Source organism: Pinus tabuliformis, chromosome 7, assembly GCF_031772625.1.
Source record: "Pinus tabuliformis cultivar Carrire ecotype Pingquan chromosome 7, CPIR1, whole genome shotgun sequence".
Classification (NCBI taxonomy): domain Eukaryota; kingdom Viridiplantae; phylum Streptophyta; class Pinopsida; order Pinales; family Pinaceae; genus Pinus; species Pinus tabuliformis.
In genome coordinates this window covers 305,376,822-305,400,284 of record NC_142293.1, presented here as the reverse complement: position 1 = coordinate 305,400,284, position 23,463 = coordinate 305,376,822, and the positions used below count along the sequence as shown (strand labels likewise).

At 39.5% G+C, this 23,463-nt stretch overlaps 1 protein-coding gene across 1 annotated transcript in view; it reads right to left on the bottom strand.

Annotated features, from left to right (window-relative positions):
* The window catches only part of LOC149247084 (protein SEMI-ROLLED LEAF 2-like), a 268,352-nt gene that overhangs the window by 187,119 nt on the left and 57,770 nt on the right, over positions 1–23,463 (bottom strand). The window contains exons 5-8 of the mRNA XM_089443366.1: positions 22,506–22,789; positions 21,934–22,083; positions 20,229–20,642; positions 19,724–19,894 (exon numbers count right to left, since the gene is read on the bottom strand). Coding sequence (XP_089299492.1) covers positions 19,724–19,894; positions 20,229–20,642; positions 21,934–22,083; positions 22,506–22,789 — 1,019 coding nt within the window. The remainder of the gene's footprint in view (positions 1–19,723; positions 19,895–20,228; positions 20,643–21,933; positions 22,084–22,505; positions 22,790–23,463) is intronic.

The following is a 23,463-nucleotide window of genomic DNA, read 5'->3' as shown; positions in this document are numbered from 1 at the left end:
GAGAAGATCAGTTACTTAATTCTCGGTAACTGAGTTGCAGTGCAACAGTTAGCAGTGGCAATGCTATGGGTAGCATGATGTAGCATGTTGAGAGGGAGCTATAGTACAGATGTAGCAGTGGCAGTGGCAGTGTCATGGGCAGCAGTAAAGGAAGCAGCAGTGCAAAGGATGTGAGGCAACAGGACAAGCATCAGAACAGGTACTGATGTGGAGGATAGTGTGATGTTTCTATGGTGAAGCATTACTAGAGCACATTCCTCGCTAAGAGGGAGTGTTGATTTTTGGTAACATCGGATGTGCTCTAACCATGAAAATTGGTGGAAGGCGCATGAGATCTCCAACACCCAAAAATGGTTTGGGGAAATTCTACCCGATGGAGAGATATTAAAATAATTAATATTTTTAACAGGGTTCCAAAGTATAAACTTAAGAAAATTAAAATATTAATGTGTATTAATATAATATGGGTGAGAAAGTTCTAAATGACGAGGATCAAGCCAAATCTAATCTTAGTCGTTGATTACGGATTTAATCTTGGTTGTTGAAGACTCAACAGCAAAAGTATAAGAGGAGGCTTGAGGGTCAATTGGAGATACACCAAGTTGATTAAGAATTCGATTTTTTCGGGGCAGGGTTTGCTGAGAGATCAAGTTAATGATTTGTTGCAGCAAGGGGCAGTTCAGTAGAAGGCCGAGTATACATATCAGAGAGGCAGAGAAAGTGTCAGAGAGACAGCGCAAAGCCTAGGAAGGTTGACGCAGAGGCTAAGGCCAGCGCAGAAGATGCATTGGGCCAAGAGGTTAATGCACAGGCAGCAGAGGCTGAGGCCAAAAGACGCATTGAGCCAAGAGGTTAACGAAAAGGCAGCAAAGGTTGTGCAGAGGCCAGCAGAGCTGACGTTGGGCTGAAGAGGCAGCACTAAGGAATTTTCGTGGGGCAAACTAGGAGCTGAGAGGCAGACGCAGAGCTGTAGAGGGTGACGCAGTACCTGGATGGTGATGCAGTTCTAGAGAGAAGCTTGGAGCAGCTTTCATTGTCCAGCTAAGGAACTGTCGAAGTTGTTGTGGAATCAGTCATCCAGTTGCTGATCAGCCAGAATATATGTCTCTGAGGAGAGGTACTTCTGCCAAGGAAATTCTCTGAAGGGTGAGCCATTTCTGGCACCCTAGTTGTATTCAGAAAACTGCATAATAATAAAACCCTCATATCTATTGCACCAATTTTCCTGCATTGGGTTTTTTCAAGGATGATTGTCCAAAAATAACGATGTCCCTTGTGTGTTTGTCTCAGTTATTTCAGTTGTTGATATGTATATGTGTTAAGGTTGCATCTGTGTTTATTTCGCCATTTATATTTATAAATAACTTGTTAATGGAAAGAACAAGTAGGAGATAATAAACTAGATAATGCAGTAACGATTTCTGACGTGTCAGAGTTAGAAATTTCAACACTTCAATCTGCAAACATGAGTTTCTCTATACTTCGAATCCCAATGGTAATTCTATAAAGATTTCTTCATCTATGGTACCATTCAAGAATGTTGTTTTGACATCCATTTGATGTACCTTCCATCCCATTGATGCTGCTAGAGATATCAAAGATTGAATCGTGGTATACCTTGTTATCAGAGCAAAGGTCTCTTCATAGTCAATGTCTTCTTCCTGATAGAAGCCTCGAGCCACGAATCTAGCCTTGAATTTATCTATGCTTCCATCTGTAGCACACTTGATCTTACACAGCCACTTAGAGGTTACCACTAATTTATTTTCCGGTTTTAGGACAATTTCCCAAACTCCATTCTTCATAATAGATTAGTATTCCTCATTCATTTCATTCTTCCATTCTTGGAGTTTGGTTGCTTCCTCGAAAGTAGAAGGTTCATCTTCAATGAGCTTCGACATGTATGCCACATATCCTGAGTATCTTTTTGGTTTCCTGCTCTCCCTGAATCTTCCTCTTGCAGTGTGACCTTCTGCTTCTTGAAGTGTAGAAGTTAACCAGTTAGGTCTCTTTCTTCTTTCCAAGAGAGATATCAGTTCACTAGGACCTTCTTCTTCATGATGAGAGACTTCTTCTTCCTTATTAACTTCTTCCTCAAACATAGGAAGATCCTTCTCATCAGAATCGGATGGGAGATCTTTGGATTTCTTGAAGGCAATGCTCCCATAAAAAATTACATCTCTGCTTACTTCTATTTGATGTCCTTCCTTTATCTAGATCTTTTAAGCCTTGGAAGAGTTGCAATATCCAACGAATATTCCTTTCTTGCTTGCGGGATCTAGCTTCTTCCTTTAGTCCTTGGGAATGTGAATATATACTAGACACCCAAATACCCGAAGATGATCAATATTTGGTTTCTTCCCAGTGAAGACTTCTTCTGGAGTTATATTGCCAAGTGATCTGTGAGGACTTCTATTTTGGATGTATACTGCAGTCTTCGTTGCTTCTCCCCATAGAAATTTGGGTAGATCTTGATCATCAAGCATAGTCTTGACACTTTCTTCTATGGCTTTATTCTTTTGTTCAACTACTCCATTCTACTCAGGATGGTATGGAACTATAAGCTCCCTCTCAATCCCAGCCTCCTTGCAGAAAGCAATGAGTTCTTTGGAAGTATACTCTCCTCCATTATCTGGCCTTAGAATCTTTATCTTTCTTTCTGTAAGATTTTCCACCTCTGCCTTGAATTCTTGAAATTTTATGAATACTTTGTCAAGTAAATAAACCCAAGTTTTCCTCAAATCATCATCAATGAAAGTAACATAATATAGATGATCTCCAAGTGATTTAGACATGGGACCACATACATCAGAGTGGATGAGATCTAGAATCTCTTGAGCTCTAGATGTACTATGTGCAAATGGTTTCTTTGCATTGTTTCCCAGAGCACAGCATTTGCAGACTCCTTCATGGTCTTCTTTGAGATTTGGTATCCCATTTACAATGGAGTTTAGAGTTGGCAAGATCTTGTAATGAATATGGCCCAATCTTCTATGCCAAAGTTCACACAGACTTATCTCAATGTGGACAAGTGCTTGACTTAGAGGAGATGAGAGTCTGTAGAGTCTTCCTTCTCAAACTCCAATGGTTCTAGCTTTTTCAATGCTAGAATCTTTAGCCCAAACCACTACTTTACCATCTATAAAAGCAACTCTATCTCCTTTTTCTTCTAATGATGAAATAGAAATAAGATTTTTGCACAAACTTGGAACATATAGAATGTTGTTGAGATGAATGTTACCTCCTCCTTCCAACTCAATTGATGTAGATCCAATGCCTTTTACTGGATAGCCCTTGTTGTCACCAAGCTCCACAGAGTATAAGGACTTCCCTTTGGATAGGGTTTTGAGTTGTTTTTGATGTCCAACCATGTGTCTTGAAGCTCCACTATCTATCACCCATATCTTTTCATCTTGGAACGTTCCGGTGAGGGCTGAGAACAATACTTCATTCTTTGAAGTTTGGGATCTTTGGAAGGGAAGAGACTATTCCATACTGCCTTGAAACTTTGCTTCATGAGACTTGCTAATGATGAACACTACTTTTCAAGCCTCTTCATAATAGAGTTGACCTTCTTCATGCCTTGTGCGAACCATAGCTCTGATACCATGTTGAAGAATCTAAGACAAAATGACATTAATGATTCTTCTAACTATGATAACTGCTTGTGATGTCTTTTTACTTATTAGGATTATCTTCTTATTATTATTATTAAAGTGTGTTCTTCAATCATCAAATAGCTACCAAAACAAGAAGATCAACAAGATACAAGTACACAAGATGTAGGCTCCAAGCCAGGGAAAAACCTCTCCTCTTGAGAGGAAAACCCTTCAATCTCTTCTTATAGATTCTTTATTGATGAATACCAAGACCCTTGACAACCACTGGAGCCCTTCCAAGACCAAGATCAGCTTCTCACTAATGTGCTTGCCTTACTTCTTTTAAAACACAGCAGAATCTCTTCCGGAAACACTACTTCGACATCCAGCCACAGCTTTTCGGCCCTAACTGCAGATCTGCAACTTTGACCCCCCCGGCAGCAGCTACTAATTCACACGTGTGAACTAGAATTGCTTCTTCTTTGCCTCCAGCTGCCTCACTTAGCCTAATTTGTCTTCTAGATCTAGAAGCGGACTTTGTTGGCCCTTCCTTTAGCCCTTTGTTGGAATTTCTAAGTTTAACTCGTTAGAAATTCTTCCTGTACTATCTGATTTATTTCTTCCTACTTGTTCAATTACTTAACAAGTTATTTACTATGTAAACACTGAAAATAAATATAAGTACAGTATCAACATCTACAGATCATCAACTAAAAGTAAACAAGCACACAAGTGACACCATTATTTTTGGACCAATGTCCCTTGAAAAACCCAATGCAGGAAAATCAGTGCAGCTATTCAAAGCGTTTTATTACTATGCAATTTTCATAATACAACTAGGGTGCCAAAAATGGCTCACCCAACAAAGAATGCCCTCGGCAGTAGTACCTCTCCTGGGAGACAAATATTTCGGTTGATTAATCACTGGATGAACGATCCCACAGCAACAATTGCAGCTTCTGCTGCTCTGAGTCACTCTGATAGGGACTACGTCACCCTATCTGGCTCACGAGCTCCCAGTCTGTCACACGAAATCCTCCAGTGCTACCTCTAGACCCTGCGTCAACTCTACTAGCCTCTGCATCAGTTTCTAGAGCCTCTGCATCAGCCCCTAGACCCTCTATGTCTCACACGCTGGCCTCTCTGGCTCTGTGCAGCTCCTCGCTGCCTCTATGTAGCCTCCAGTTGCCTCTGCGTCAACCTCACTAGGCTCTGCGCTGCCTCTCTGGTACCAACTCTGCCTCTCTTCTATGTATTCACTGCCCCTCAGCTGCAACTCAGATCACTCACTCGATTTCCTCAGCAAACCTTGCCCCAGAAAATTGAATTCTTGATCTCTCTTGGTGTGTCCTCCAACTGACCCTCAAGCCTCCTCTTATACTTTTCTCGTTGGTCCATCACTCACTCGATTTCCTCAGCAAACCTTGCCCCAGAAAATTGAATTCTTGATCTCTCTTGGTGTGTCCTCCAACTGACCCTCAAGCCTCCTCTTATACTTTTCTCGTTGGTCCATCAACGACCGAGATTAAATCTCTAATCAACGGCTAAGATTAGATTTGGCTTGATCCATGACTTTTGGAACATTCTAACCCAGTTTTATATTAATACCCATTAATATTTTATTTTTCCTAAGTTTAGACTTAGGAACTCCATTAAAAATATTAATTATTTTAATATCTCCCAAACCAGTTAGAATCTGCCCAAACCATTTCTGGGTCTTGGAGATCTCATGTGCTTTAGCCTCTCCACCAATTTTCATGGCTAGAGCACATCCGATGCTACCCCAAATCAACACCCTCTTCTTACAAGATTGAACCCTCACAATGAAACCCTAGCCAAGCAGCAGAAACCATACCGAAAAGTTGAAGAATTTCAACCTCCTCTTTCACACATGAAGAGAAAGAGAGAGAGAGGAACCTGAAACACTTCTCCTTCTTCTGCCTTCTTCGTTGCCGTTTTTTTCTTCTTCCTTCGCATGAGAGAGCAATGAATTGTCTCCAAATGAGGTCGAACTGCCTCCTATATATAGGTCTTCTAGGGGTACGAATTTCAGCGTCTAGGCCGACTTGGTCTTGGAAGGCTTAGTAAACTACAAAAATAATTCTTTTTACAATTTACAAGATGCCCGATGGGGTCTTCAATTTATGACAATGTCCCTATTTGACTTCTTGACCTAGGACAACCAAAGAAGCATTTTCAATTAGTGCTTGACCTATAAAACAAATAATTTGGGCAAGAAACCCAAGCTCAATAATAATAATAATAATCATTTTTCTTTCTTTTACAAAATACAAGACTCAAAAGTACATTTCATATTTATGAAGACCAAACCTAGTTACACTTTCTTCAACACAATGCACTTTCTTTGATTTTTATTCACATAAGGTGCACATTCACTCCACTTGGTTTATTTCATTCACTATTATACTGACTTGGAAATATGATCTCAACCACATTGAATTTAAATAAGAATTCACCCTTACTATTGAGCACTTACAGACATCTTAAGGGCAAGTTATTGTGCACTAATTGGTTGGATTGTTTATGTAGATTTATTAGCTTAATGACATTGTACAATGCAAGGGACACCCCCTTAAGACTGGAAAAACACCAGTCTGAATGGAGAAATATCCAAAGGCAATTCAGTTGGTTGTCTAGAGTTGTTATGCAGATCTGTTGGTGCAGATTTGTGTGATAACAACTAGTGAACAATAATCTACCAATAGAACTACGAAAAATAGAAAATCCTAAAAATCCTCTGAACTTCAAAATTGGAAATAAAGCCAAAAAGAACGAGTGATCATTAAAATAGGACCAAGCCATCCATTTATGACTTGATTTCTAAGAAATTAGTTTTAGTACTCAATTTTGTTAGATAAATTCTATATTGCCGGATCCGACATCGGGAGGGTGAAGAATGGTGGTTCCGCGGATTTGAACAGTATGCAAATTCGGATCCGCCAAAAATACGTCTTAAATACGGATCCCTGCAGATTTGATGTTTTAGGAAACATTTAATTCAGGGACGAAACGGATCCCGAGCAATTTTGGCAAGTTGTCAGAACTACCGGAATGGGTTGATTGTCTGTCGCTTTAGGTTTACCGATTTTTTCATTTTAGGTTTTAACTTTTAGCTTTATAAACATGTGGTCCCTCCCCTTTGTCGGCACTCACACCGAATATCCCCCTGCTTCACACAGTGATTGTTAAATATTCAACTGGGTCCCTGCTTCACACAGTGCTTGTTAAATATTCAACTGGGCCCCTGCTTCATATAGCAACGTAGTGTTTGGAACTGTGAGCACAGCGACAAAGCCGTCAAGGAAGCCATCGCCGGTCGGGACAAAAACGTCGAGGAAGTCATCGCCAGTCGAGACAAAGCCATCGAGGAAGCCGTCAGTGAGTCGTTGCTGCCAGCCTGTGCTTTGAGAGTGCGAGGAACGCTCAGTCGCCGCCAGGAACGCTCAGCCGAATCCTTCGTTGCGGCTCAGCTGACAAAGGTTAAAGACTAATTTTAAATACATAGCAAATGTTAAATACTAATTTAACTTTTTCGAAGGTCGATTTTAAATACACGGCAAATGGTTGAATTTTTTTTTTTCTTTCAAAGGTTTTTCAAGGCCCGATAATCGCTCTCCATTGTGCCATTTTTAAAAATAAACCTTTTTTTTGTTTTTCGAAGGCCCGATAGTCGCTCTCCATAGTGCCATTTAAAAAAAAAAACGTAAAATTCCATTACTCTCCATTTGGCATTAGGCATTGTCGCATTTATAATTTTATTTATAAATTATAATCTTAGGGATTCACAATTTAATGTCATGTTTTGTTTGTATATATTCTTAGGGATTTATAATTTTATTGTTCTTTTTAAATATATTACAGAATACCCTTATGAAACATTCTATTATTCAGTCAATTTATAACTATTACAAGAAAGAAAGAAATTATTTTAAGATCCACAAGGCTAAAGATTGTCTATGGGACAGATTGCTTCTTCATCTGCTTGATGTATTCGGCCCTTTTTTGTGAAGCTTCAAAATAAATACTCCCAGCTTCTCGACAAACCCCTAGCTAAATAGATTATCCCAAGAACTAGCTGCCAGCATATCTACAAAACTTTCACTGTTTTCTTTGAAGGCCTCACATTCTAAAATGAAATGTTTTTATGTTTCCACCTTTCCGGAAGAACAAAAAATGCGTACTCTTTCCTCCCCCACTTCCTTTGGCCTTTTCTAGTGCTCTCTTTCACAACGGAGTTTGATGAGAATTAGTCCTTAACTAAGCAATAATAATTTTGGCTCTCCAAGAGATATTGGCCTCTATATATGCTTTTGGTTGATGACTATTAGTGGGATTAAACACTTCAATATAGTAATTTTTCTTTCTTCCTAGCTCCTTATCCCAAGTACGCTTGTGGAACTTTTCCATAACAAAAGCTTTTTATCTCTTTGTTGTTTATGGGACAAGTGTTCAAGCAAATACCCCATTTACTAAACCATTTGTTATTTTGTTGTATCCAAGTTTTTTTTCTTGCACAATCTATCATTAAATACAACCTTAGGCCATCTACCCTCTTCCATTTGCTCATTTTTTTTTAAATACGTTATCACTTGCACCAAAGGAATTGCTTCAATAGGCGCAGACCCTGTTTCACTTAACAAGATAGCTTAAGAAGCTGCACTTTTGATCTTAAAATTCTTTATAATCAAACGATTCCGAATTTTCTCAATTTGTCTCCACCGCATGTCGGATGTACTATTGGCCCATAGTTCACAACCATAGAGTGTTGATTTGGGGTAGCATCGGATGTGCTCTACCCACGAAATTTTGTGGAGAGGTTGGGGCACATGATATCTCCAATACCCAGAAAGGGTTTGGGCAGATTCTAAACATATCAAGAGATATTAAAATAATTAATATTTTTAATGGAGTCCCTAAGTCTAAACTTAGGGAAAATAAAATATTAATGTATATTAATATGAATCTGTGTTAGAATGGTCCAAAAGACATGGATCAAGCCAGATCTAATCTTAGCCGTTGATTAGGGACTTAATCTTGGTCGTTGAGATGTCAACAGAAAAAGTATAAGAGGACGCTTGAGGGTCACTTGGAGGGTACACGAGATGATCAGTCACTCTATTCTCTAGAGCGGGGTTTGCTAAGAGAGATAGAATCAGTGATCGAGAGAGTGGCTGAGGGGCATTGAGTACAGAGAAACAGAGAAGGTAGAGATTGTGTCGGGAGAGCAGCGCAGCAGCCAAGGAGGGTGACGCAGAGCTAGCAAGGGCTCACGCAGGGCCACGCAGAGGTAGCCAACTGCTGTACAGAGCACCAGAGGGGCCAGCGCAGCTGACATAGAGGCTCCCAGAGCTGACACAAGGCCTCCTGGGGCTGCTGCAGGCCAAGAAAGGTTGACACAGGGCCAGCGTGAGACAGAGAGGGGCTGACACAGTCCAGTTTGGGAAGACGCTAGGGTTGCAAAGCAATTTTGTGTTGAGGAGCTACCGGAAGGATTTTTTGGGGTTTCAACCAAGAGATTTCTCTCAAACTGTGAAGTATAGCTGCTAAGGAAATTCTCTGTTGGGTAGGCCAGTTTCGGCACTCAGATCGTACTCTGATATTACTTAATAAGAAAACCCTCAGATAGTTGCATCAGTTTTCCTGCATTGGATTTTTCCGGGGACATTGGTCAAAAAATAATGGTGTCAAGTGGTGTGTTTGTTATTGTTTCTTTTAGTTGCTGATCTGGAATATGCTGAGAATGCACTGGTGTTTATTTTCAGTATTTACATTGTAAATAACTTGTTAAAGAAAAATAACAAGTAGGTAGGAATAAATCAGAAAAAGTGCATGGAGGGTTTCTAAATTAAGAAAACTTAGAAACTTCAACATGGTATCAGAGCGTGATTGCAGATCACAGGACGACTAAAAGACATCAGCCGAGCAAAGCAATAGCAGCAGAAAACAGTTGTCCCGAGGTGACAGAAGTTGTTTTTAGCAGCACAGAAGCCAAGGAAGTGTGACGCAGAGCCAGCTAGAGAAACGCAAAAGAAACCGAGAATTGCGCAAAGCCTCAAAGAGGCCAGCGTTGCTGACGCAGAGGACTAGAGGGCTGACGTAGGGCATCGCAGGGCTAACACAGACCCATCTGAGGTGACGCAGAGCCAGCATGGGGCAGAGAGGGGCTGACACAGTTCACCAAGAGGCAGTTGTTGGAGTCTAGAAGGCTGTAGGAATATTGCGGAGTGGAGCTAGTGAGGTATTGTAGTCAGAACAGTACCTGACAGAGCAGGGCCAGAGGAGTTGTTACCAAGGGTTTCTAGCTGCGGAACCTGGATCAACAGTGCAGTTGCACAAGATGACCAGAGTAGGAGGCATCTCGACAAGCAATAGAAGGATTTCCAGGACGGAAATCAGGACTCAGAGGGAGTCCAGAAAAGAACTTCCAGATGGGAAGTAGAGACTCAAGAGGAGTTGAACAGAGAACTTCCAGGAGGGAAGTAGAGGAGCGTCATGGCACTACATGGGGTAAGAGACTAGGATAGACTGGACGGAGCATCGAACTTCACAGTCTGGAAGGCCAGAATCTTATCAGTGCTTGACAGGAATCGTGTCAAGAACTTCGCCTTGAAGGTTATAGCTATCCCAGTTGACCCCAATGATAACGACAAGTACGAAGAGGCGATGGCAAGGGTTAACTGCACTATCCTTGACAGGGTCAAGGATCATGTGGTACCACATATAGCCGAGAAGGAAACGGCAGTTGAGATGTGGGAGGCTCTCAAGAACCTGTACCAGCATACTTTTGTGCAGAAAAGAATGCTGCTCGAGGTCATATCAGATGAAGAAGGGTCAATCGATTGACATGTTCCTCGGAGCACTGAATGAGACCCGAGACTAGCTGACTGCTATAGGAGCGACACTGGATTAGGAGCTTATGGTGAGGACAACCCTAAATGTTGTCATAGAAGATTGGGAAGCGCTTGTCCAGAGTATCCTGGGCAGAGGGACTCTCCTACCTTGGAACAAGATGTGGGCAGCTCTTCGCGAGGAAGAGATCAGACGGTAGTCGAAGACAGGGAGCAGCAGCAAAGGGATCAAGGTCAAGGAGGAGGCGGAGGATGTGGCCCTAGCATCTGAGCGAAAGCAGGAGAAGCGTAACAAGAAAGATCTCTCCAATATCAAGTGCTTCCACTGTGGGGAGATGGGTCATTATGCGACCCAGTGCCCAAGGAAGAAGCGTAAGGGAGAATCTTCCGAGACTAAGGCAGCGCCAACATGGGTAGAGAAGGAAGTTTTGACAAAGGATGATTGTGCCATGAGTGCACACGCACCACTTGAGCGAAAGTGGGGACACATCGAGTTGTAGTCAGGCAGACTACAGGCGATGAGGGGCAAGATCCTTCAGGTACCCAGCCTCTTGGATTAGACCTTGCTATGGGAGCCCCGACGAGGAGTAGCAGGACTAGTTGAGTGGGTAGAGACGAATGCGGATGGAGCGGCAAAGAGAGCTATAGTGCAGGAGTCCTGAGACAGCGCGAGGCTAGCAGGCTGCTGCAATGCGAGAGGCACATGAGTGTTGCACCAGTGCAGGACGGCACAAAGAGGTTGCAACGATGCGAGATGCAAGGAGTTGTTATAGCAGCGCAGAGGTCAGAGAGGGAGCACTTGTCAACGGCAAAGGGAACTTCAGCATCAGGAGGGTCTCTAGCCCAACAGGGAGGTCAGTTGGAGGATCAGTTACTTACTTCTTACTAACTGAGTTGCAGTGCAACAGTGGGTACCACGATGCAAAATGATGAGAGGAGGTGCAGTGCAGATGCAGTGTTGGGAGAAAGGACCAGTGGCAGCACGGATGCAGAGGGAGTTGTCGTACAGATGCAGCAGTGGCAGTGGCCGTGGCAGAACCATGGGCAGCAGTACAGGAGGCAGCAATGCAGATGGTGGGCAAGAAGGCCTAGCATCAACACAGGTACCGATGTCGGATGATTAGAGTAATACTCGGTGAGTATTGCTAGAGCACAGTCCTCGCTAAGAGGGAGTGTTGATTTGGGGTAGCATCGAATGTGCTCTAGCCACGAGATTTGGTGGAGAGATTGGGGCACATGAGATCTCCAATACCCAAAAGGGGTTTGGGCAGATTCTAAACAGATCAGGAGATATTAAAATAATTAATATTTTTAATGGAGCCCCTAAGTCTAAACTTAAGGAAAATAAAATATTAATGTGTATTAATATGAATCTGTGTTAGAATGGTCCAAAAGACATGGATCAAGCCAGAACTAATCTTAGCCGTTGATTAGGGACTTAATCTCTATTGTTGAGATGTCAACAGGAAAAGTATAAGAGGAGGCTTGAGGGTCACATGGAGGGTACACCAGATGATCAGTCATTCTATTCTCTATAGCAGGGTTTGTTAAGAGAGACAGAATCAGTGATTGGGAAAGCAACTAAGGGGCATTGAGTACAAAGAAATTGAAAAGATAGAGATTGTGCCGGGAGAGCAGCGCAACAGCCAAGGAGGGTGACACAGAGCCAGCAAGGGCTCACGCAGGGCCACGCAAAGGCAGCCAAGTGTTGTGCAGAGCACCAGAGCCTCCCAGAGTTAACACAGGGCCTCCTGGGGCTGACACAGGCCAAGAAAGGCTGACGCAACGCCAGCGTGAAACAGAGAGGGGCTAACGCAGTCCAGTTTGGGCAGATGCTGGGGTTGCAGAACAGTTTTGTACTGAGGAGCTGCCGGAAGGATTTTCCGGGGTTTCAACCAGGAGATTTCTCTCAAACTATGAGGTATAGCTGCTAAAGAAATTCTGTATTGGGTAGGCCAGTTTCGGCACCCAAATTGTACTCTGATATTGCTTAATAAGAAAACCCTCAGATAGTTGCACCAGTTTTCCCGCATTGGGTTTTTCCGGGGACATTGGTCCAAAAATAATGGCGTCATGTGGTGTGTTTGTTCTTGTTTCTTTTAGTTGTTGATTTGTAATATGTTGAGCATGCACTGATGTTTATTTTCAGTATTTATATTGTAAATAACTTGTTAAAGAAAAATAACAGGTGGTAGGAATAAATCAGAAAAAGTGCATGGAGGATTTCTAAAATTAAGAAACTTAGAAACTCCAACATAGAGAATCACCGAAATCACTAGAAGCCCAAAAAGAGTTTGAGTGGTTTTCCAGTGATCACTAGAAGTCAATTCTGAGGTATTTGTAATCCGCAACTTCTTCCAGAATGTTGCCTTCAAAGTAGAACTTATGCTGGTTATGTTTTCTTTTCTTAAAGAAGACCACTACTTTCATTTTGCTAATATTGACTTGCATCCCCACACTTATACAAAAATGCTCAAAGGATAGTAAGTGCTCTTGCAAACCAAGAGTTGATTTAGCAATCAGAATAAGGTCATCTGCATACAAAAGAAGCCTTATAACAAACTTGCCCAAATAGATACCATCACCCCCTTGTCAATTTAACCACTCCTCAAGCTTATCGATATATAAACCAAAAAGGGTAGGAGACAGCGGGCAACCTTGCTTGACCCCGATATCGCCTCTAAAACTTTCAGAAATGCCTGCTGAAGTTCTAATTTTGACTTTCACATCTTCATACAACCTATGCACAGTTGCTCTCAAATGTTTAGGAACCCCAAGTTCCTCCATTCTGTGTCAAATTTTATCCCTAGGAACCGAATCAAACGCTTTTCTGAAATCAAAAAAGCAACAAAAGACTTCTTCCTTTTTCTCCCAAACTTTTTCAATGATGTGCCTTAAAGTTATAGAATGATCAACCGTGGAATGTTTAGGTCTAAACCCTGCTTGCCCTTTAGCACGCTTATCTCTTTCTTCTGCCCACTTGCTAATTTTGTTTTCTAGCATGCTTCCAAATAGCTTTGCAAACAAAGGGTTTATCATGATGGCCCTATAATTGGAGGGATTATTAACATCACCGCTCTTGAAAGAGGTATTGCGAGACTAGTTGTCCAATCTGTGGGGAGCCCTTGTTGTATGATTTTGTTGAATATTTTTGTAATGTGAGGTGCAAGAATCTTTGAGCGCCACTTTAAATATTCTGCTTGGAGTTCAACTAAGTCTTTTGCTTTTCCAACACCCAAATTCTTGATACCCATCTCTACCTCTTGTACCGTGAAGAGTTCAGTATCAGTGTTGACCAAGGGGGTAGGGTCAACCTTGGGAACCTGCTCATAGAGTTGTCTTGCATAGTCAAACCATTTAGAAGCTGTAATATTATTTCCAATTTGTATCTTTTTCGGTTGGAGCTCCTTCCAAAATAATTTGGGATTATATTTCCCAAGGAAGATTAGTTTTTCCCTCCTTGAAACCATGAAATCAACCTTTTTCTTACTTAATAACTGCTTGTAAGCTTTGAGCTTTATGTTATCCTTGTTTGACTCTTTCCACATTCTCCTTGCCTTTTTGCATTCCTCATCAAACCAAGCATTAACCGGAAAGCAATTTGTTTTAGACTTCCTAATTTTTGCTCTTTTGCACTTTGCAAGTGCACATTGAATTAAATGTGTTAATTCATGACTATGAAAGTTGTGAATTGTAATTTTCTCCTTCTCGAAAAGCCTCTCTAGCGTCATTTTGAAGGTATTACAATTTTTTGGGGTCAAAATAATTCTGCCTTGTGGGAGATTTTGTTTGACACGCTAAATTTTTTACTCTAATTGTTTCTTTACAATCCAAGAGAAACATAAATAAATTGGCTTGTGATCTGATTTCAAGTCCCATAGCTGATCTCCAATCAAAACTTCCTCCATTTTCTCACAGAAACCATGCAAGCAAATTACATAATCTACCACACTTGCTCCATTGTAAGTATTGCAAGTGAAATTATCGGACTTTGCCCATCTAGTCAAGCCATTACAAATGACTAAATCAAAGGCCCCACATATAATAAGCAATTGTTCACCAATGAGATTGCAGCCCTTGTCCTCTGAAATTCTTTCCCACTGATGATTACTCTCTTCTGTAACCCAAATAGGGTCACAATCATCTTTACAACAAAGAATGTTAGCTTGCTCAATTACAGTCCTAGCATTGAAATCACCCACTATAAGGACTTCACCTAGCTGCGAATATGTTGCAATATCCGCTTTTAAGGCTGCAAATGGATCTTTGTGGTCAAGCCCTCTACCTTTGTAAATTTTTGAAACCTGCGGCGCAAAATGGCATGCTGCAATTTTGATGTGGTTTCCATTTTCTAATATTTTAAACCAAATGAATTGCTTATTTGAGTCTTCTTTTTCTAACTGAATGAGACAACCTTCTTTCTCCCTTACTAAAACCATGATACCCCCGTGCCCTTTGCCATTCCCTGCTGCCTTGTTCCACACTGCCATCTTCTAGTATCCTCAAACAGAGGTGTCTTGCACCCTTCATGTTCATGTGTTTCTAGGAGGCAAATTATGTCTCTATCTTCCGCAATAGGCCCTAACCCAGGTCCTTGTCTCCATGGGTAACCTCTACAATTCCAACAAACTAATCTTAAGGAAACCTGAGTATGACTTGATTGTTATTTATTTTGACATTCAAGACTCACATTTGAGTCTTTGTCCCTGCTTTCCCATACTGACCTTGCTTTCTGATTGCCTGTTGAAGAGTTTGTTGCCTCTTCTTTATTACCATCTTGTAGCTTTGTCTTGGAAGGAGGTCCAAATTGTGTTATCACAGCTTTGCCTTTATAAATCCATGCTCTCTGGCCTTCATCTCTTGTTGCCCTAACCTTTAAATTTTCCTCCTTTCTTTCCTCCTATTGTTTTACAATTAAATCTTCTTCTAGGAAAAAACGTGAACCCCTCAAGGGATCTTTCTTGCTTAGAATGCTATATTTATCACGCAAGCTAGGCATAATTACTTTTATGGGCTTGGCTCTCTCCCTGTTAAACTTACCCACCCTCCATGCTTGGCATATTTGTCCTTGCCATAGCAACTTGTCTTTCAAGAAGTCTCTTGCAAGGTCAAAAGTGCATTCATTTTTCCCATAGTCTTTCACCCCTTTAATAATTATGTTTGCTGCCCTATTTTGTCTTTCTTTGCCTTCACTATCTTGCATGTTGTCAACCTGAATATTTGTTTCTCCTTCCTTATTAGAAGAATTGCTAATAACTTGAGCCCAACTTTTGGAAACTTTGGTGGAATCTCCTTTCGTTTCTTCCCTTGCATTCTCTTCATGGTTGTTTATTTGGGCAATCATTTTCCCTTTATGCTAGGATGATTTCACATTCACCACCTCTGTACTTTCCACTACATATTTTCTTTATGTCTTGCACATCCACCTTCATGCGTTGCCATTCTGTCTTCCCTATCAGGAGAGCTTCCTGTAGCAATGCCACTTGTTTTTTTAAAACTTTATTGCTTTCTGCTAAAGCCTTGTTCTTAGTTGTTATTATATGAATTTTATGATCTATTTCCTGCCCTTTAGCTTCTAAAACCTCCAACCTTTGTTTTGCATCTAACAATTCTTTCACATTAAGATCAAATGACCAGGGATATATTACAGAAAATGGTCGATTTATAACTATTCCCTTTATATATATATATATATATATATATATATATATATTATTGTTCTCTCTTATAATATATATTATATATCTTTATAAAGTTATAAACTTATATTTCATATTTACAGCAAATGGTATATATTACAGCAAATGGTTGATTTGTAACTATTCTCCTTATATATATATATATATATATTATTGTTCTCTCTTATAATATATATTATATATCTTTATAAAGTTATAAACTTATATTTCAAGTGTCATCTTTAGCATGTATATCATATATGTTATATAATTAATAGTTATAAAGTGTCTATTATTTAATTCCCCTTTCCATTTTTTTATGTTTTTCTTCAATAAAAATTGTTTTTAAATTTTAATGTATTTAATAAAAAAAAATTTGGTTTTTCATTTGGTCATTTGGGTTTTTTCATGCAATTTTTTTTTGAAAGAAACAAATAATTTTTGAGTGGGGCAGCTTAATGATCAAGTCTAGGCCCTAGTATGGATATGCTATTCATGGTAATGTTAAATTCTTAAAGTAAAAGTGACATTCTCCTTAATCTTCATTTTCATCCTTTTACTTAAATTTTTAACATTACCATGAAATGACTCAGGATGTTTGAGAGTGGTTCCAGCCTCATTGGATTTCATATGGAGAAAGTAGAATTTTAGATTTCATTTAAAATCCAGCAGACTTATCAGTTTTTCAGGATTTCAGGATTGGGAGATTGTAATGTTTCCAGGTGACACCACCTGCTCGGGCTACCCCTGCCACCAGTAGAGGACGTGGTCTACCTCCTATAGCTCCTACTTCTAGTTCTTCAGCTTCTAGAGCACATCAGACTCCACTGCCATCTCCACCAACACAAGCACCAGCATCTACATCTAGAGGGAAAGGGAAAGCTGTGGCATTTTCTCGCAAGAGGGGCAGAGGAAATCAATAGGATTAGACCTCATTTTATTGTATATGACATTATGACATGATGAGATACATTATCATATTTTTTGTTGATATTTTGAGGCTGAGTTGGGACTCAGGAGTCAGGACTTACTATTCAGGACATGATTCAATGTTATGTGTGATTTTAGCGCTAGAAATGATATTAAACATCTTATATATTAGTTTTTCTATCATATTTATGTGTCAATGTATTTATTTTATGTTGTAGATGGTTTAGATATTAAAAAAATTGAAAAAAAATGAATATTTTTGTACCAAACGATTTTTTCCCGCTTTTTTCCGATTTTTTCCCGATTTTTTCCGATTTGTTCCCCGTGCCGATTTAATCCCGCTCGCGCTTTCCACAACATTGCTAAATACTATCATTCTAAAATTTTGACTTTACCTGGTAGAACAGCACCAAACAATGATTCTGAAGTGGTACAAGGATACAAGACAGCTTTGAGGAAAATTTATAGAGATATGGGAGTTGCAATGGAAGTCTGCCAAGAATTTGAAAGGTTTGTATAGTCTACTGGTAGCCTTTCAGATCCAATAGCTATGGATGATCGAGGGCATCTTGATCCTATTACTTGGTGGGACTTCCATGGTGGGGATAGCATTCATCTCTCTACTCTAGCCACGAGGTTGTTATCATAGGTTGCTAGTTCCTCATCAGCTAAGAGGAATTGGAGTACATATGGCTTCACCCATTCAGTGAAGCAAAACAGGATGGGAGCGGCAAAGGCTGAGGATCTTGTTTATGTTCATTCCAACCTTCGTCTTCTATCACATGTTGAACCAGAGTATAAAAAAGGTCCGAGCAGAATGTGGGATGTGGAGCTTGAGATCTCTGACTTGAACCTGACACTGAATGCCATGACTCACCTCAACCTACTTAAGGATATTGTTCCACCACCAGTCCGGCCTACTGATGCAACTTCCTACATTCCAGGACCCGATCATTTATTCATGATGGAGAGTTGCAATATTCAGAAGATATAGATCCATTTGAGGATATGTAAATGTATTTACTATTATCATTTACGATATATGATCCTTTTTGCTACTTTGTATAAGGGAGGATGGATCATTTCAGTGTTTCAATCTTCATATTTATCATTCAGTGTTCTAACACTGTGTGATGGTTTGATGGAGTATTTTATTTTTTCGCTGTAAAGTGCTTTTTAAAAATTAAAAAATATTATTATATTTTATTTTTTTGTGTACGTGACAAATCCTTGCTTTATCCGGATCTTGGATTTTCAAAAAACTAGCAGATTTGAATCTGGATCCGTATCCGTATCCTGGTAACATAGGATAAATTCGATTTTTTGTTTTAGGGACCGAAATACTTGCTAAAATGATTGATATGCCAGCCACAATAGTGAAAATGTCGACTGAAACATGTTGAAGAGTGTAACTAGTGTCAGTTTTCATAATTATATTTGAGTCATTATGAAATGTATTTGTCAAAAGAAAAGAAAAGGAAAATTTATTATTAAAGAAATTGACTTATTAAAGCATGGGTTTCATGCTTGGGTCAATTGTTTATAGGTCAAAGCCTCCATTGCAGGCTTATAGGGTTTATGTCAAGTGTCCTTGTCCATATCATAATGTAAAGAACCCTTCTTGGGATTTATTTGTCAAGAAAGAAAATTATTTTATTGTAAAATAGGTCTTCTAGGCCTCCTCCACCAAGTCGGCCTCAAATTGGACAAGTCAGCCTAAACAGAGGGGCAGAAACTCCTATATAAAGGCAGCAACTCGAACTCATTTGTCACTCACACACAAGTTCGATCTACAACTTCTAGCGAAGAAGGAGATCTCTCAAGCATAAGAAGTCGAAATTTTCTCTCTTTCACACGTGTGACCCTGTGAAGCTGCTGGAGGGGCCGAAAACTGCAGAGCTGAAGCTGGGCCGAAATTTTGTAGCTGGGGGTCGAAATTCTGTAGCTGGGAAGTCAAATTTCTGGATTGTTGCTGGGTTGAAGCTGCTAGGATAAAAAGAGACTACTAAATCATCTTGGAAAGCTGACTTGGTGGACGAGGAAGGTTTGTTGGTCTAAGATCTTAGTCTATCCCACTTTGAATCTACTAAAGAAAGAGTTTCTAACTGGGTTTTCTCCTACATAGGGGTTTTAGACCTAGCTGAGTGCCTACTTCTGGTCTCCCTGATCTTCATGTTTTTGCTTTTGATGATTGCTTGATGAGAAGAAGATAAAAGAAAAACATAAAAACTTTAATAAGAATATAATAATATTGGAAGTAATTATCAATATAAGAAAATCTTTCGGCCGTTATGATTTTCTAACAAAACAGACAATACAGCATTTCAAAAATATGAAATGCCACTTAAATGTTTTAGTCATGTTTCAAAGACATTTCATACAAGGAAACATTTCTGAAATTCCAAAATGAGTTTCCACCACCTTGGGTTGGATTTTCCATTAAAATAGAAGTGAAAGGAAGAACAGGAAAAAAACATTGAACAATTGCAAAGCAGAAAAGGCAAACCATCCATGTATAAGAATCATACACAATAATGTTTTCACTAACAATGTCATCCTGACAATGTCTTGGACAGAAGCTAGTCCAAACAACATAATGCAAGATGTGGCATTTTGTTAATACCAAAAGCAGACATCACAAACACACCATGGCTTTTAGAATTTCCACCTTCATTCGTGAAAAGAACAATGTTAGGCTGAAAGTATGAGCAATTGCTTCAAAGTTTGAAGGGATGTTATCAGGTAAATTGGCTTGAATCCAAAGTGCAGAAAGTAATTGAGCAGCCTGATCACCACTGAGCTTCACTGCACTCATTTCCTGTATGAAATGGAAGAAAAAAGTTAGCTATAAACCCAATAACATATATGCACATCTGTTAATCCATAACCAAAATAACTTTTGAATATATGTCTTCATTTCAAGGGAAACAACTTATCAACAAAATTATTTCTTCCATAACAAGAAAATCAGAAAAAGAATCATAGCACAATCTTCAACAAACAAATCAAGAAAAATATAAATGCATGATTTTGGAAATTAAAATCAATTAGAGCATCAACGGGATAGCACAATTTCAAAATGGTTAGCTGTGGTACCACTTATTCATAATGAATTCAAAGAAAATAGAAACCTACATATTACATTCACTTACAGTCTCAATTGGGCTAAGAGAGATTGTTCGCATATCAGGGAAACTACGGTTCATGGTATAAAACCTTGTGGGGCTTTTACGAATACCATCCTGCCTCCATTCTTCCTCAATGCCATCCCTTTCCTTTATTTCATCAGATGCCTCACTGCCATTTTTCTCTTCTTGTAAGCCTACCTTTTCCTTTCTTAGCTTTTCAAAAAGTGCAGCTGCAGAAGAAAATGCTGATGTGGGCTTGGAAAGTGGTCTCTTTGACTCATACTGAAAGACTGATTGGACTTGTTGACATTCAGATCTTGGAGAAACAGATGATGGTACAAGGATAACAGCGAAAATTTGATGAGCTGTTACACGTGTTTGAACATCAGGATGCAACATGGCCTGTAAAAGTTGGTGGAAAAGAGCATCTGGAAAACCCTGAACAATAAAAAGGAAATCAGAACATGTTTATAACTTTTCAACATGTAAACTCAGAAAATATGCCCTGTGCTTTTCTCTAAACAGAACCTGTCATGCAAAATTTCTGACTAAATTTTTAGCGTGTAAACTAAGAAAGGAATTCCCATGCTCTTCTCTAAATAGAACCTGTCATTTAGAAAATTTATCACTGGAAACTACAAAAATGGTCACTCATAAAGTGAATAGAAATTCTATAATATCTATCCTCAAGAGCTTTTACAAATACGGTCACCACAAGCCAGCCATCCAAAACCATCCTCACTAGAGAATGGGTTCAACCACCACCCTTAATTAGATAGAACATAATATTACAGCAGATCATCCTGACAAACAAACCACACAAGTCTGGTATATATCTACAGATTAGGTCAACCACTGCTGAACAACATCAACAAAATTGCCGGAGAGCAATCATCCAGCAACAGATGAACTGATACTCTGGGATGCTGAAACTGAATAGATCTCAGAAAAAGAACATTCCCAACACTGTCTAACTGCATTAAAACAATAGAAAATGGCATAATCAAGAGCTGACAACAGTAGGCAGGTACTCAAAAAGAATCATTATGGCGATCGATCCAAACCCATAATACAGGTAAGCCATGTCTAAAATGTATGGTGGCCAGTCTGCACTCGTGTAAATTGAAAACGAAGTTGTGACTCAGACTCTGGAACAACTCAGCAAAGCCAAAGATTAAGAACATGGCCAAGACTCAGATAAAACTTGCCAAAAGTGCACAATTAGAGTATAACTCAGACTAGGTAAAAACTTCAAAAACTCAGCATAAAACTCTGCAAATAACAAACTCAAATTTACTTTACATTACATAAATGTCTGCCAAAATCTGTCATAACGATCAAACATAATCAAAACTGGTCAAAGTGGGCCAGTAATTTGGTCAAATTCACCAAATATTTGAAAGTTTGACCACATTTAACTGAGTTTGTCCCAAAGGATCAGACTAGGCTTGTTTTGCAGCAGAAACTAGTAGATTTTCAAAGTAATTGGTGCTAGTGCATTTCACAATCACAAACAGATTTTGCGTTTAAAAATGGATAGTAATAAGCTCGACAGAGACAGTATTTAATATAAAGGAAAACCAAGTATGGTAGAAAGTCAACTCCAAGCTAAATAGGATCAATAAAGTAGACTAAGATATTCACAATGGACAGAGAATGCAGCAGAGACACTATTCCATAAAGTATTCTTAATCAACACAAGACCCAAACCATTAGAAAACTATCCTACCCGCTGTACATATGACTGATCTGATACAGAAGCTATTATCTGGGCAAGAATCAACATTGCTCCGATTGTGGCCCTTGCTGTAACTGGCACAACTGAAACCTTCTCCAATGTTGTGGCCATCATATCAAATACGGGTCCAGGATCTCCACCCTAATAGTCAAATGCCAAATCTGTCAGTCAATTCAGTAGAACAGCTACTGAGGTTAACACAAAAAAGAATGACGAAATCTCTATAAAATAAGAAACAAAGAAGAACATCTTTAGCAAAATAATATCATATCTAGCAACATAATATCGTACAGAAAATGTTACTTTTTACATAAATATTAAAAATACACCACTTTTAATCCAATTCTTTCCTTTCACTTCACTATGTAAAAGACATCAGTGCTATGAATAATTGCTTATTTACCAAAGACAGAAGAAAAAACACAGAAAACAAGCAACATCTATTACAGAAAAACTCTCAGACAATAATCAGTAAAACCATCACTGTTCTGTGAGGCAGCTGCATTCATCAAAACATTTTCAAAGAAAAGCTTATCCTCAGAAGTTTGAAATGACAAACATACCCTTTTCATGAGTTCCAATAAACATTCTTCAATGGCATTTTGGAGAGACATGTTCCAGCTAGCCTCCAGCGGACCCACAGCCTCCATTGTGGCCTGAAGACTTTTCCTTAAATGCCTAGACAGATCATTGATTGCACCAATTTCTGAAACTATGGCTTTTGATCTAGATTGCCTAGCCAAGATAGCAGCAATTTCAACTATATCAGTTTTCATCTGCGGCTGGTGTACTACATTTTTGTGATCGAGATGTCTGATGAGGACAGACAAGAGCAAATCATCATTTCCTGCAATACACAGAAATAAGAACTGTGAGAATTGGAAAAGTAAAATATTAATGTCCTACAAGCGCATGTAACTCTGAGAAATAGCCCTGCTTTTAGATCTACCAATCAAGGAATATTTTGATCCTGCGCTTGCTTCCTGCAATGTTTGTCCTTGAAACTGTTGCAGTCAGCAATGTCATCTTTCATATGCTTAATATGCTGTAGTATTTTATATATAATAGTACTCATGTAATGAAGCCACAGCCACAGGCCACAAGTTCTCAGTGGGCACCGCAACACAAGTAAACAAACTTATCACTAGTCCTAAATAATAAGAATCACACAGCAAAATTTTCACTCTTTATTCAGATCGCAGATGTTACAATGCCTCCAGACCTTGTTACATTTACACTATGCCAGGCCAGAAGTCGACACCCTTCATACAATTCTACAGGTCATGGCCTGATAGCCTCTCTTCCTCTACAAGTACAAAGGCCACCCAACTTAGATGTTGTCCGCATCCGGAGGCGCAAAATCATGACTCTATTACTGGTTGTCAGGAAACAGGCCCTTTCAATCACACTAACTCAACCATCACAACTGGCGACACCAATCATTCAACTTCCAGACACACAAACTACCAATCATCAAATCATATATGGACTGGGTGATATGGAACTTGTCAGTACCTTGAC